This window comes from Lagenorhynchus albirostris, chromosome 9 (assembly GCF_949774975.1).
Source record: "Lagenorhynchus albirostris chromosome 9, mLagAlb1.1, whole genome shotgun sequence".
Lineage (NCBI taxonomy): Eukaryota > Metazoa > Chordata > Mammalia > Artiodactyla > Delphinidae > Lagenorhynchus > Lagenorhynchus albirostris.
This window is the reverse complement of record NC_083103.1, coordinates 98,596,802-98,611,331: the sequence shown is the minus strand read 5'-3', so window position 1 is coordinate 98,611,331 and position 14,530 is coordinate 98,596,802. Positions and strand designations below refer to the sequence as shown.

Here is a 14,530-nt window from a genome sequence, read left to right as displayed (position 1 = left end):
CCACCTGTGAAATATAAAACTAAGCTAATTATGTTTACTTTGCTGTATAACTTGGAGAGAATATATTAAAGCATGTAATACAATGCCAATCACAGAGTAAATGCTAGAAGCTATTATCCTTAATAATAATTAACATTTTCATCCTGCTTGACAGTTTTGAAAGATCTTTTGCATATTTTCCTCATAAAATAGTCCTACAATAGTCCTCCGAGGTAGGTGACATTATCCCCACTTTGCAGATAGAGTAACTAAGGCCTTCAAGGGTTAAGTGACCTAGTAAACACAAGAGTATTGTCCTTAGATCAGTTGCATGAGAATCACCTGGGGCTCTCTGATGTGCTACAGAAAAAAGTATACACTGATACTATCTTTATGGGGTACAATTTGGCAAAGCCAGTGAGAATTACAAACTTGATCCAGCAATTTATCATCTAAGAATTCCTATAGACATACTTGCCTACGTGCAAAATAATATATGTGTATGGTTATTTATTGCATTTATTGCAGCATTGTTTGTAATAGCAAAAGACTGGAAACATCCTAAATATCTTATTATCATCGAAGGGGACTAGTTAAATAAAATCCTGGTCGTCCATAAATGTTATAATGTGCAACCAAAAAAAAGTTATGTAGAAAAACCAAAATGCAAAAGAATTTGTATAAAAAGAGAAAGGGGGCTTCCCTGGTGGCGCAGTGGTTGAGAGTCCACCTGCCGATGCAGGGGACATCTTCCCGGTCCGGGAAGATCCCACATGCCGCGGAGCGGCTGGGCCCGGGAGCCATGGCCGCTGAGCGTGCGCGTCTGGAGCCAGTGCTCTGCAACGGGAGAGGCCACAACAGTGAGAGGCCCACGTACCGCAAAAAAAAAAAAAAAAAAAGAGAGAAAGGATGTGTGTATGTGAAAGGAAAAAATTATATATATTACATAATATTTATATTTCACTTATACATTTATTTATTAATTCACAAAATGTATTGGGTGGCTGGAAGAATGGGATGGGAAAAATTTTCACTTTGTAACTTCTATGATTTTTCACTTTGCATTATTTGAATATATTTCCTATAGAAAAAAATGATACGTAATCTAGTTGGAAAAACAGAACCTGGCCGTAAAAAGAGACAAAACATATCAATGTAGTATTTAGCCTATTCCAAAAGCTCAATGAATAGAATATCTGCTAATTGCATGGTGATTAAATACTGTGGACCAGAGTGGTTTTCTGAGGGAAAAGGGTATGAACTGGATCTAGATTTGAATGGAAATTATCTACGTAGTTGGGAGGTGATAAGGATGATCCTTCCCAAAAGAAGACAGATGAAAGCAATTTTTAATAATCAAGTTTTGCAAGGCTAAGACCTCAGAGTACAAAGTGGAGGCCCTGTTTTAGTTTAGTTTTGAAGAGATTTCCCTACATCTGCCAGTCCGTATTTCTTTCCCCCCCCAAAATCACATGGTAGTTTTTTAAAAAGCACATGGTATTACCACACCATCTTGAGGGGCTGCCCACCTTCCAGCCAATAAGGAGGGCTCTGGTAACCTGCACTAAATTATTCTCTTACCTGGTAACTGTCAAATAATACTGCAGTCAATTATAGAAATATTTTCGTGTCAATTTTGGGGGATTCCAATACTGGAAAATATTAAAGACACAGTAGATAAAATTAAATCCATGGCTTAAAAGTGGAGGCAAGATATATACGTATGAGAAAAAGCCTCCAAATGCGCACTCCCGTTTTTATAAGGTACATGTTCAATAAATGTTTGCAGATGTAAACTGAACAAATCACAGAGCTCTTGGCTTCACTGTCTCCCAATATAATTTTCTCTCCTAGTTACAGTTGAGCCTGCATCATCTCAGTGATGAAAATATTTTGCTAATTAAGTAAAATGCACAGAGAATCTCTTGGTTGGTTGTTCGTTTTACATGTTTTTAGTTTCATGTGTTGAGGTGTGTGTGTATTTCAAGAGGAAATAAGGCTTACACTTTTCCGAAATGTCTTTGTTCCCTGCACTTCTCTACCCTATCTCTCCAAACCACCTCACAGGGAGCCTAGCAAAGGTAAGGTACCTGGTAGACACTCAGTAAGTAGTCTTTGTATGATTGGTTCTCCCCACCCTCCACCAGAAGAAAATAGACCTGGTGTGGATATCATGTTCTAATTTAATGTTTTCGAACCCTGTCTGGGGGAAAGTAGGAACACGAAGAGTGCAGCCATCCAATAAGAAGGCATCATCTTTCTCAAAATCATCTTCAAGGTATCTTCTAGAGCTAAATAGCTATTCCCCATTTGTATCCAGGAGACCACTCCCTCATAGCTTGTACTCATCACCACCTTTCCAATACATTGTTTTTTTTTTCTTGACAAGAAACTCTTCCTAAGATTACATAAGCCTGCTTTTATGTAGCGACACGGTGTTGGATTCATTATTCACTCATGTCCGTGGTAGCCCTAGGGTTCCAGTATTGATCATTTGCGCTTGCTTTTATCACCACCAGCATCACCACTACCACCGTCTCCATCACCACCTCCATCAGCACGACTGTCACCATAACCACCACCACCACCTGCAGTATCACCATCATCATCACCAGTAGCAGGGCCACTTATTAAGCATTAGCTGTGTGCCAGGCACTGAGCAAAATGCATTACATATATTACCTTTTAAAAATTGAGATGCAGGAATTCCCTGGCGGTCCTGGGGTTAGGACTTGGCGCTTTCACTGCTAGGGCCCCAGTTCCATCCCTGGTCGGTGAACTAAGATCCCACAAGCCACACGCAGCAGCGCAGCCTAAATAAATAAAATTGAGACGTAAGTGACACACAGGCATTACCTTAAATTCTCTCCAAAACTACCCTATGAGATACAACTATTGTCCCCATTTTACAATGGAGAGCAATAGAGCTTAGAGGGATTAAACAAAATTTCCACAGTCATACAGCTAGTATTCAGCAGTGATGGAGCCAGATCTCTAATCTCAGTCTGTCTGACTCTAAACCCTGTTCTATTTTCAACTGGTTATGTATACTGCCGTCAACATCTTGAAGTGTGTGTGTGTGTGTGTGTGTGTGTGTGTGTGTGTGTGTGTGTGTGTGTGTTCATATTCCAAAGTTAAAACTTTAAAACATCCTTTCTGGTTCTAGTTATTACAGGTCATGGTATGAATTTATAAATCCTCCAATGAGAAGATTTGGGGAGATTGCACTCTTAAATCAAGGGCGATAGTTTCAAGTTCCATTCCAGATGAGAAATAAGCAGCACCTATTATTGCTTTACTTGTCTATTTTTCAAAGATAATGTGGTTGGAATGAAGAGAGTATGGACACTGGGGTCAGATAAACCTGAGTTCAAATCCTAGCGTACAAAGCTGAATGATCTTGAGCTCATGACTCTACCTAAGTGATCTTCTGTTTCTTTGTATGTAATAAGGAAGAGTTGTGATACTCAAATGAGAAGGCAGAGCAAAATATATGATGTATAATATAAATGCAAGAAGTTCACCTCATTATCCATAGTGCCATCATTGAAATTGCTAAAAAACATTCTTCAAAGACTTTCCTTAAGTGATTAAATCGATATTATTCTTAATTTATGGATGAGAGTGAGGTGTGTGATCAACTTTGAAATCACGTATAGTTTATATGAAAATAAAGACTTGCAGAACTTTTACTAAGGAATAAAAGTTTCATGTCCCTTATAGGCAAATATCAATTAAAAACAACTATGTTCTAATTTGGGTCCAGTAACTTATGGAGAAAAGCTAAAATCATAATAAAAATAATGTAGTGAATTTTGATTTGAACATTTTGGGGTTAAAGTAAAATAATTCTTTTTTCTTTTATATTTTAATTTTAAAATGACTTTTGAGTAAATATTACATTCATATGATTCTTACTCAAAAGATACAAAAAGGGCAATTAGGGAAAAACCTGCTTCCCATCAAGTCCCCAGGACCTCAGTCCCTAATGGCAACTAATGCTATGAGTTTCTTTTGTATCTTTCCAGAGGTATATATAGAATATGTAATCAAATTTGTGTAGTTTCCCCCATCCTTCCCCCTTTAAAACAAATGTTAGCATACTTTGCTCTTTTCACTTAAAAATACATCCTAGAGTTCCTTTTGTTCTGGGTTTGTGTAATTTACCCATGATGTGCAAATCATATCTGTTGGATAAATTACAATGTGCATTTGTAATTTTGATATATATTACCAAATTGTTCTCAATGGAGATTGTACAAATTTGCATTCCTTGCATCAATATATGAGAGTGATTCTTTCCCCCGCAGCTTTGCCAACAGAGTGGGCAATTAGATTTAAAAAATTTTTTATTCGACAGGTTAATGATGTCTCAGTGTAATCTATTATTAGTCTTATTTTTAGTATTATTGTTAGCATCTTTTAAAATGCTTAACAGCCATTTATTTATATTTTCTTTTTGGTGAACTCTTTCAATCCTTTGCCCAGTTTTAAATTGTACTCTTGATTTTTTTTATTGATTTGTAGGAACTTTTTATATATAAGGAATTATCCTTGTGTCTGGGATATGAGTTGCAAACACTTTCTCCCAGTTTATTGTTTGTCTTTTTCCTTTGCTTATGATAACTTTTGCCATGCAGAATTTTTAAAAATTAGTTAATTTTTTAATCAATGTTTTCTTCTCTGACTTCCAGGTTTTTATATTATACACAGATCATCTACCATCTTGGTCACTGTAAGACAAATTCAATATTATTCTCTCTCTTTTTTTTTTAATGTATTTATTTATTTATTTATTTATGGCTGTGTTGGGTCTTCGTTTCTGTGCATGGGCTGTCTCCAGTTGTGGCAAGCGGGGGTCACTCTTCGTCGCGGTGCGCAAGCCTCTCACTATCGCGGCCTCTGTCGTTGCAGAGCACAGGCTCCAGATGCGCAGGCTCAGTAATTGTGGCTCACGGGCCCAGTTGCTCCACGGCATGTGGGATCTCCCCAGACCAGGGCTCGAACCCGTGTCCCCTGCATTGGCAGGCAGACTCCCAACCACTGCGCCACCAGGGAAGCCCAATATTATTCTCTTATAGTGACAACATTTGTACCTCCCATTTTTTTGGTCCACTAACTTGATTGCATTACCAATGAGAGTTTAAAGAATAAATATCATAAATATCAATCTGTTTCATGAACAGTATTCTCAAACAAAATATAAACGGCCCAGCATTTTAACAAAACATACCAAATATTTAGTTCCATGTACATAGTCCTTTTGGAAATGTTTACAAATTTCTATACCCAATAATAGAGTTTGAAAGGGTCTTACAATCTCTAACATTAGAAATTCACATTGTATTATGGTAGCAATTCATGAACTTTTATTTTTAAAACTATGCATACTAATTTTGTATTGTTTAAAGTACATTGTGCTAGTAGGTGCTAAATTTAAAATCTGACATAGAATTTGAATAGTTTGGAATGGGAGAAAAGAATACTTAAAAGACATTTTGTTAGCTTATTGGGTTTTTTTCCTCTGGTAATACACTTGGCTACTCTTCTAGGGACTCAGTGAGGAAATGGTGGAATACTAATAAGAAACCTATTCAAACATCATTCTTATTCTACTATATGCCTCTTAGAGTATTAAGAAATGATAGGTAATCTCTCGTATTTCAAACCTTTAACTTCAGGTGTCTTTTTTCTGTCACTTTTTGAAGCATGTTTTGCATTGAGATGCCAAAGGCAGCATAGAAAGCTTAAAGAAAGAAATAAAATGAAAGTTTTTTAACTCTTCAGACTGACCTTGTCCTGAACGAGCAAACCGGATAGAGTTAGTCCTCCTTATGTTAGGAATATTGTGATCTGAATACCCTATCCTTGAATGTGTTCTCATAGAATTCACATCCTAATTTTCAGTGTAAAAGCACTATTTGAAGATGCATTTGCAGGAAGCATTCAGTGACTCCTGTTCTTTTTCTAGGCATGTCATCCACTTCGGTAGTGCTTAAAATAAAGTACTCAGATAGAAGGTAAGTTGAAACAGACAACAAGCAATATAATACAAAATGTTATGAGTAAAGTGTGTTGCTCAGATCCTTCTAAAATACATTTCTCCCTTTATTTTGAAGGCCGCAGTATAGGCACCTTGGCTAATGGAATCAGTCTCTTCCTTTGATCATCAATAGGGTTATCTTTTTGGAAAACTAAGTCCCAGTTCAGATGACAGTTTTAGATGAGGCTGACATGAAAGAGAGAAGGCCTGTTTAATTATCACCTCCCTGAAAAACATGTATTTTCTCTCTTTAAATTAATAATTCTTCAGATGAAACCATAAACAGGAGCTCGATCGGGTCTTGTGGGTTGGGTGGGGGAAAATTTATTTGATCCTTAACTTTTGCTCAGAGCAGCGAAGGGGATCTGATTTGACGCGTCTGCCTTGCATACGGTTATAGCCTGCTGGCTCCAGGTGATCAATTTCGGTCAAATGAGAATGAGAAATAAATGTAACGAGATTGCATTTATTTAATCTCCTAAAGCTTGGTGAAAGCTTGCGAAGACAGGTAGTGAGTACCCTGGAAGATAGTAGATGCTCAATGAACGTTCACAATAATAGAATATAGTGGATAGATGAAGGGCAAGTATTGAGAATGTGCTAGGCTGGCTTCAGCAACTGCTTTCCATTTTTTAAAAATTTACTTATTTATTTTTGGCTGCGTTGGGTCTTCTTGCTGCACGCTGGCTTTCTCTAGTTGCGGCGAGCGGGGGCTACTCTTCATTGCAGTGTGCGTGCTTCTCATTGCGGTGGCTTCTCTTGTTGCGGAGCACGGGCTCTAGGTGCGCGGGCTCAGTAGTTGTGGCTCACGGGCTCTAGAGTGCAGGCTCAGTAGTTGTGGCACGCGGGCTTAGTTGCACTGCAGCATGTGGGATCTTCCCGGACCAGGGCTCAAACCCGTGTCCCCTGCATTGGCAGTCGGATTCTTAACCACTGTGCCACCAGGGAAGCCCTGCTTTCCGTTTTCTATGTGTGTCTACCTACATTGGAAAAGGGTAAAAGGAATTATGGCAATTTACTAGACACATGCTGTCCAATAGGTAACCATTTGCCATATGTGGTTATTGAGCGCTTGAAATGTGGCTAGTCTGAACTCCTGAACTGAGATGTGCAGTAAGTGTAAAATACACAGTGGATTTTGAAGGTTTAGTATAAAAAAAGGAATGCAAAAAAAAATCTCAATGATACTTATATCGATTATATGTTGAATAATAATATTTTTGATATATTGGAGTTAAGTGAAATACATTACTATTTCTCCTGTTTCCTCCTACTTTTTAAACGTGACTAGTAGAAAAATCTAAATGACTTATGTGGCTTGATTTATATTTTTATTAGACATCGTTGGTCTAGACTTTAGAGATAATCTAGGCAATGAAATATTTCTGCTTTTAAGGGGCAAACTGTTTGCAAGCTATATAAAAATATGACATTTACTCCTTACCTGGGCTGGCGGGAGTGGAGGGAAGAGGGAGGCCTGTTGGATCTGGAATGCCTCTTCCTTCTACCCTAAGACTTACCCGAATTGATTCTCAAGATGGGGCTGGGCACCTTGGGGGCATCCTTCACCCCACCGGGGAAGAAGGATGGGCCAGGCCAGAGCGCCAGCATCGTAGAGAAACGCGCCAGCTTTCTTCACCTCGCGATTTCCCCGAGGGTCTGGGTCGTAACTCTTAGAGGAATGTGAGGCCGGGACCCGAAAGGAACTTCTCCAGGACAAGCGCCGCGTGCACAGCCTGCCCCTTGCGCTGTGCTCAGGCCCCATAGCCCCCTTGGCGAGCCTAGCTGGGATTATCTGAGTGCGCTGGGATAAGGGGTTCTCCTTAATGGACAAGGGTGGCGACCGAGGAATCCCTGTCTCTGCCTCACTTCCGATCCCCCTGTTCCTGCCTCCGCGCCCCCAGGGGCCTGCATTGGTACGGACGGCGGGGTCGCACTCTCTCAGCCACGGAGCTTGGTTTCCCAGCATCGTTGAAAGGGGAGAGGGAAGGAAAACTCCCTTAGTCCTGGAAGTCCTTCCACTTCCCAGAGCTGTCCAGTTTCCTCCCTCCGTCTCTCACTTCCTAGGTTCCCACTGGGGCGGAGGCGGAGGCTGGAGAGCCGGACTCCCGAGGGAAAGTCTCCCTCGGCAGTGCTGGGCTCTTGGGCAGGCGGGTTCTGGCATGAGCAGAAGTAGAGAAAGGGGAGCGTGGGCAGTCGGCCCCTCCTCTCGCGCGTCTTGGCCAGCGAGCAGGGCCTGGGGAGATAGCCTTAGCTTTGGGGGACAGCAGAGAATGTGAAATAAAAGTATATGAAATAAGGGGGAGGGTAAGGACTGAGCAGGCTGTCTACCCCGCCCCTTCCCTTCCCTCCTTGGGTCCCTCGAACACTCAGGGGGACGTGTAAGGATGAATTCTGAGAAAGGGTTTGTAGCGCCTTGGCTCCAAGGTAACTGCTACCCAAAGGCGTTTTTTACTGCCCCTGGTCCCAAGGGACGTTCAGTAACCTTGTCATTTCTGTTTCTGAGGCAGGAGTTAGTCCCTGCCCCCAGAGTGAAGCTAAAATCCCACCCCCAAGGCTGGGTGCAAATCTGTGCTCGGTCTGTGTAGGGATGGAGCGCGCCGGCTCGGGAAGGCTCTCTACAGAGGCTACTTCTGGTTGTAAACCCGCCACGCCCTCAATAGCCTCTAATCCTTTAGGGTCTTAGGAGACAGGATGCCTCGGTTTCCACTCACAGGAAAGAGTAAGCGCTCGCTGGCAGCAGGGTGGATGTGGGTAAAGTGTGGACAGTCCCCTCTTCACGAGTCTCCTGGGTTTTCCTTTGGTCCTGCGGGAGATGACTGGACCAGGGCTAAGGACCAAGCAACGCCCCTGGAAGTCTTCTATGTTCCCTCTCCGTGGCCACCTGCTTTCCGGTCTTCAGTTCTTACAATTATAAACTTTAAAAAGATCACATTTCTCACTCCAGGACAAAGAGTTCTGACTTCGTTTGGAGGCTTACTTGCCGAGAGCTTATTTTAAAGTTATTTCCCCCTTCGTCCTCCTTCTTCTGGCTCTCCTCATCTGTTTACCATTTACCAGTTCATCCGTATGGAATACAACGCTCCCACTTCTTGGAGCTCTGTAGTTTGGGGCCTAATTGATTCTGGTAATTAATTTGTTCTACCTGCTAGATCAGATGGAAATCCTACCCATGCGCCCAAGGATTAGCACTTGGCTTCCTAACACCTCCTCTAATTATCTAATAGCATGGGTTGTGAGGACTCAGTCTCTATTAAAACACTTTTACTATTAGCAGTGGTGATTGGAATTGTGATGATGACCAGATTTCAACAAATTAGAGCTTAAAAATGGGGAGATGGAAGAGAAGTGGCTTCTTTTAATTTCCCTGAGTTTAACATCAATAATTAGAGCAATTTTCGGAGATGTGAGCTGAAATTACCCCTGCTGTGCTGTAGATGATCACCTTAATTTTAGCAAATTGACTCCAGGGAAATAAATGTGACAGATTTGAAAAAGACAAACATTAGAAAACAAAAGATTGGGAGGGAGGAAAATGAAAAGAAAGGCTGCAAAAGGGAATGGGAAACAAAAACACAGTACAATTATTTGGGGGGGGGGGTGCTAGGGCTGAAAAGGATAGTATAGCAGAAATAGCAGCCTATGTGAGCGGAATGAGGAGAAAGTAATGGAAATTTGAGAGGAGGTGGAGGCTGGCATTTAAGAGGTAGTTTTGGACATATTTACACAGATCAAATTAATTGACTAATGTAGGTATAACTTTCCTCACACCATCCTCTAAAACGGAGGTAAAGAATGTTATGATCATCATCAACGTTTTATTTATTTACCTCGACAATCCAGTCATCCCTCAGTCATCAACTTAAGGTGGGTCTAGCGGATATGAACTCTCTCCTCACTTCTCCTCTTCCCCCTGTGCTATCATTTCTCTAAAGTTTTAAAGCCCTGGCCCCAGTGCTGAAATAAGTGCTTTATTCCTGTTGCTTCGGGGCCCTTTAAATGCCTTCTGCTCTCTAAAGAGGAGTTTGTCCGAGGGTAGAGACTTTATCTCTTTCGTTTTCTTTAAAAAACGGCCGGGAGCTAGGCAGCTCCTGCCGTGGTGGGCAGAAACTGAGGTCGAGAAACCTGGTAGGAGCAAGGACCCGGTCCGCTCGGCTGCACTCTCCCCGGGCCTGGCCGGTCGTATTCAGCACCACGGACAGCTCCCCGCCCCGCCCCGCGCCCACCGCACCCTCCCCTCTGCCTCTGGCAGCCTTGCCATTGGCTCTCCCGACTCCCCTCTCCAAGCTGCCAATTCTCCTACACTTAGACCCAACCTACCCAAGAGCTTATCTTCTTGCCTCTCCAGCGCCGGGGGTAGCCCAGGCCGAGGAGAGAGCATCAGGGATCCGAGCCTCGAGGGTGGTTGGCTCTCGACCAGGCGTGCTGAGACGCTGCCTGCTTCCTACTCGTCGTCCCCGGCCCCCGCCCTGCGGCAGGCGCTCGGTTCAAGATGAATCTCAACTTCACCTCCCCTCTACACCCGGCGTCATCTCAGAGGCCCACGTCCTTCTTCATCGAGGACATCCTGCTGCACAAGCCCAAGCCGCTAAGGGAGGTGGCCTCTGACCACTTCACCAGCTCTCTGGCCTCCCGGGTGCCTCTGCTAGACTATGGCTACCCCCTCATGCCCACACCCACCCTCCTGGCCCCTCACCCCCATCACCCTCTACATAAGGGAGACCACCACCACCCTTATTTCCTCACCACCGCGGGTAAGTAACAGGGGTCTCAAGGTATGGGGAGAGAGAGAGAGAGCACGTCTTCCAGCATAGACCCTAAGCCTGTGACGGATGAGAGGAGAGGCCAGAGCTGGCTGGGCCTGGCTAGGCTGGGCCTCCTTCCCTAAGTGACAGTGGAAGGTTGGGGATATGGCTGAGAACACAGGGAGCTCCCTTGAGGCATGCCAATCCAGGGTCACTCCTCACTTTCTATAACGGAGGAAACGTGGCAAGCCAAGAGGTAGCTGCAGATTTTGTCGATATTCTTGATGGGCAGTGTTCAGTTTCCTTTCTCTTGGTCTTCCTGGCCACTCTGGTCCATCTCTCGGTCCCCATCCCTACCTCTCCCACTCTGAGGGAGACCCCTGACTATCCCACCCCACGGAAAGGAACTCAACTTTCCAGCCCAGAAGCTCAAAAGGCTCCAGTGGGGCCAGCTCTCTCCTCCCAGGCGCTGAGCATTTGCAGGTAGACACTGCAGGGGTTTGGAAGTGAAGGAGGGTTTGGGGATATTCTGAGGACTGAAGGTTTGCGCTGGCCCGAATAAGGGAGAGAAGGTAAGGAAAAAAGAGGGAGAGACGCGGCTGCTCATTAACCCTCTTTACTCCCAACATCTAGCATTTAATTCACAATCTTGGGCTGCGCTGCCCTCCTTTGCCCCTGTTGCTGATATCTCTGGAGCCCAGAGCCAAAGTATTTTGATTTCCCAGGCATGGCAAAGAGCGGGGACCAGCCAAGTCTGGTTGGGACAGGGAGATGCGGGGAAATACCCAGGTTCCTTTTGTGCCTCTCTCTGAAAGGCCACATTCACGCTTTCTTTTCTGGCATCTTCATTCCAGACAGAATAGAATAATTCGTTGAGTCCAGATGCAGAGCGCAGCCGGAAAAACAACCCTAGTCGGGGTGGGGGCTGGACAGACGTGAGCCAGTTTGTGAAAGGTGGGCGCTGGAATCCACGACAAAAGCTAAAGCGTTTGTGAAGCGGTAAAAACCCAGACTTCGGGGCACTGGGTTGGAGGGGCAATTGTGAAGCCTGCGTCCAAGTCCGCCCCTCTGCTTTGGCTCCATCGCCGGCCAGAGACAGTCTCTTTTGCGCTGCACCCAGGTTCCCGGCAAATAGTAGTGGCCAAAGCCAGAGATACCGGAACTACTAGTTTTCTGTTTTTGCCGCTCCCCCCCTGGGATCAGCCGATATTTACGTCTGCGGCGGTTGGTCCGCTTGGTGCGTCTCAGACATGGTAAAGCTTGCGAAGGTCAGGAAAGACACGAGAAGTCTCCTGCGGCCCGGGAAAAGCGTTTCAATCCTTCTGCGTGGGGTTGGAGGGAAAGAATGAGAACTAGATGGGTCCCCAGCGCGACCCCGAGACTGATAGGAAACGTGCGAGGCGGCAATTCCCCTTCCGTTCTCGCTCAGGAGCTGCCCCGCACGTGAGAGTGTTGGCCTGTTCCCTTTGGCCGCAGGCGGGAGAGTGGAGGCGGCTCAGGGAAGAGAACGGTGTTTTTTAGTGAGGTTGGGAAGCAGGATCACATTCATGCTTCAGCCCCAGGACATCACTGGTTGTCATCAGGGGGCTGGAGGATTGGGGGGAGGGGGGATGGTGAGGAGGAGGATAGCTGCTGGACCCTCCGACGTTTGCAAGAAAACTTCGGGAGGCGCAGCCGAGGACTCTCCGGAAGTTTCTCCAAGAAGACAGTATTTAAGGCCTCCGGATCTATTTTATAATTTTCTTTTCCGTTTTACTTACTGTTTATTGTGTGTGTGTGTAGATGGCCTTTCTGATAAAGATCTCCAAGCGCTATTCTTGCGATTTATTCCCCCTGCCCTGCGATTCCTGGGAGAAGCCCTGGAGAAGCCGTGGGGCGAGGCGGGGACCGGCGGGGGCACGAGGTGGAGCGGGTGCCGGGGACGAGGGTGGGGAGTGGAGCGGGGGTCGCCCGGGGAGGTCGGGCTCTGCCCACTTGACCGCTCTTCTCTCCGCAGGGGTGCCTGTCCCGGCGCTGTTCCCGCACCCCCAGCACCCCGAGCTGCCGGGGAAGCACTGCCGCCGCCGCAAAGCTCGCACGGTTTTCTCGGACTCGCAGCTCTCCGGCCTGGAGAAGAGATTCGAGATCCAGCGCTACCTGTCCACGCCCGAGCGGGTGGAGCTGGCCACGGCCCTCAGCCTGTCCGAGACGCAGGTGGGCCGGAGGAGGGGGAGGCCCCATCTCCGCTCGCTCCTCTCCCCCCGACTCCTAACGCCTCTGGACCGGCCGCGGAGTTCTTGCGTGCAACGACCCCGCTCCCCTTTATTCTAGGCTTCTCCGAAGACCCGTAGTAAAAGTACCGACACCTCCAATCTCTTGTCGACTCACCGAAGCAAAATCTCTCGAGCGGGTTCTGGACACGGAGGAAAAACCCCTCGAGTGATTCTGATGCTCACTCCCCGCTTGAGAACTAGCATTTCTGTGCCTCCCCACCCATTTCTGATCAGGGCAGTAACCCGGGTCACACGTAAATCGGTAAGAGATAAGAGGGTTCTTGACCCGAGAGAAGCCCACACAAGATTTTTTTTCTTCTTTAACCTCTCTCACAGCCGCGAGTCTTCATAGCCACCCCTCCCAGCACAGACACAGACAGACAGACAGACACACACACACACACACACACATACACACAGACTAATATAAGCCTCCTTTCTATTGCCCTGTCCTGAGTGGAAGGACTGTTTTCATATTCTACCAGATGCTATTCACATGCAACCTCAAAGTACCTCGCTCCACTCCCTTTCCTATTCTCTGTACCTGGAAACCCAACTTGCTGTGAAATCATAGCCCTGCCAGGCCCCAGTGATTTTTCTCTCTGATGAGAAGCAGCAAGTCTGCTTCTCATCTTGCTGTCCAGCAGTCTTGCTGGACCCGGTATTTAGATGTCACAGTCAGAGGAACGTATTCTGAACAGAAAGGAAACTTATCCACGCAGCACTTACTATTAGAAATTCTAATTAATAGCACTATTAGTATTTACTAAACACACCCTTTTGAGCCTCATCGTTATTTCAGGACAAGTACTTCTGAGAGCTAGGATGTTTGATTCTCATTCAAGCTAAGACAATAACTTGTGAGCCACTCAGGTGTGACTTAACCCAAGGTTGGGACTGTCACAACTTCTGGATAATTCATCAGTGGATTGCGGTCTATTTTCTTAAACTCCAGCAATCGCTTTTGTCTTAGCTCAGTAACCATGGGTCTGAAGGAATGACGTGATTTTCTTTGTTTCTCCCCGGAATCAGGTGAAAACGTGGTTCCAGAATCGGCGGATGAAGCATAAAAAGCAGCTGAGGAAAAGTCATGACGAGCCCAAAGCACCTGATGGGCCCGAGAGCCCTGAGGGCAGCCCCCATGGCCCCAAGGCCGCGCCCGCCGAGCCTCGGCTGGGCCTGCCCACGGGTCCCTTCGTGCTGACCGAGCCGGAGGACGAGGTGGACATTGGGGACGAGGGGGAGCTGGGCTCAGGGCCGCACGCGCTCTGAGCCGCCGGGCTGGGGAAGGCGGGGAGGACGCAGAGGGGCGGGCCACGGACATCGGCTCCGGGAAGATAAACACGACACACCTGTTAACCCTCCAACACCTGCGGGGCCTGCGCGGCGCGGCCTCCCGACCCCCTCCCCCGCCCGACCGCCAGCTCGCAGCGCCCGTGCGGGGGCGAGTGTGCGCCTGCTTGGCTCGTCCGCTCGCCCCGCGTCTTCGGCAGCGCAAACGGGAGCACGGG

General features: G+C 46.0%; 1 protein-coding gene across 2 annotated transcripts; it reads left to right on the top strand.

Moving 5' to 3' along the window:
* The first annotated feature begins 10,514 nt into the window (after positions 1-10,514).
* BSX (brain specific homeobox) lies at positions 10,515-14,291 on the top strand. Of its 2 annotated transcripts, XM_060157987.1 has the most exons (3): positions 10,515-10,776; positions 12,764-12,960; positions 14,052-14,291. In XM_060157987.1, the coding sequence occupies exons 1-3, from the start codon at positions 10,515-10,517 to the stop codon at positions 14,289-14,291; spliced, it is 699 nt and encodes a 232-aa protein (XP_060013970.1). The 2 variants fall into 2 exon arrangements, 1 of the variants encoding a protein (XP_060013970.1); XR_009542236.1 differs by lacking the exons at positions 10,515-10,776; positions 12,764-12,960 and adding an exon at positions 13,186-13,281 and having other exon boundaries at positions 14,052-14,117.
* The last annotated feature ends 239 nt before the right edge of the window (positions 14,292-14,530 follow it).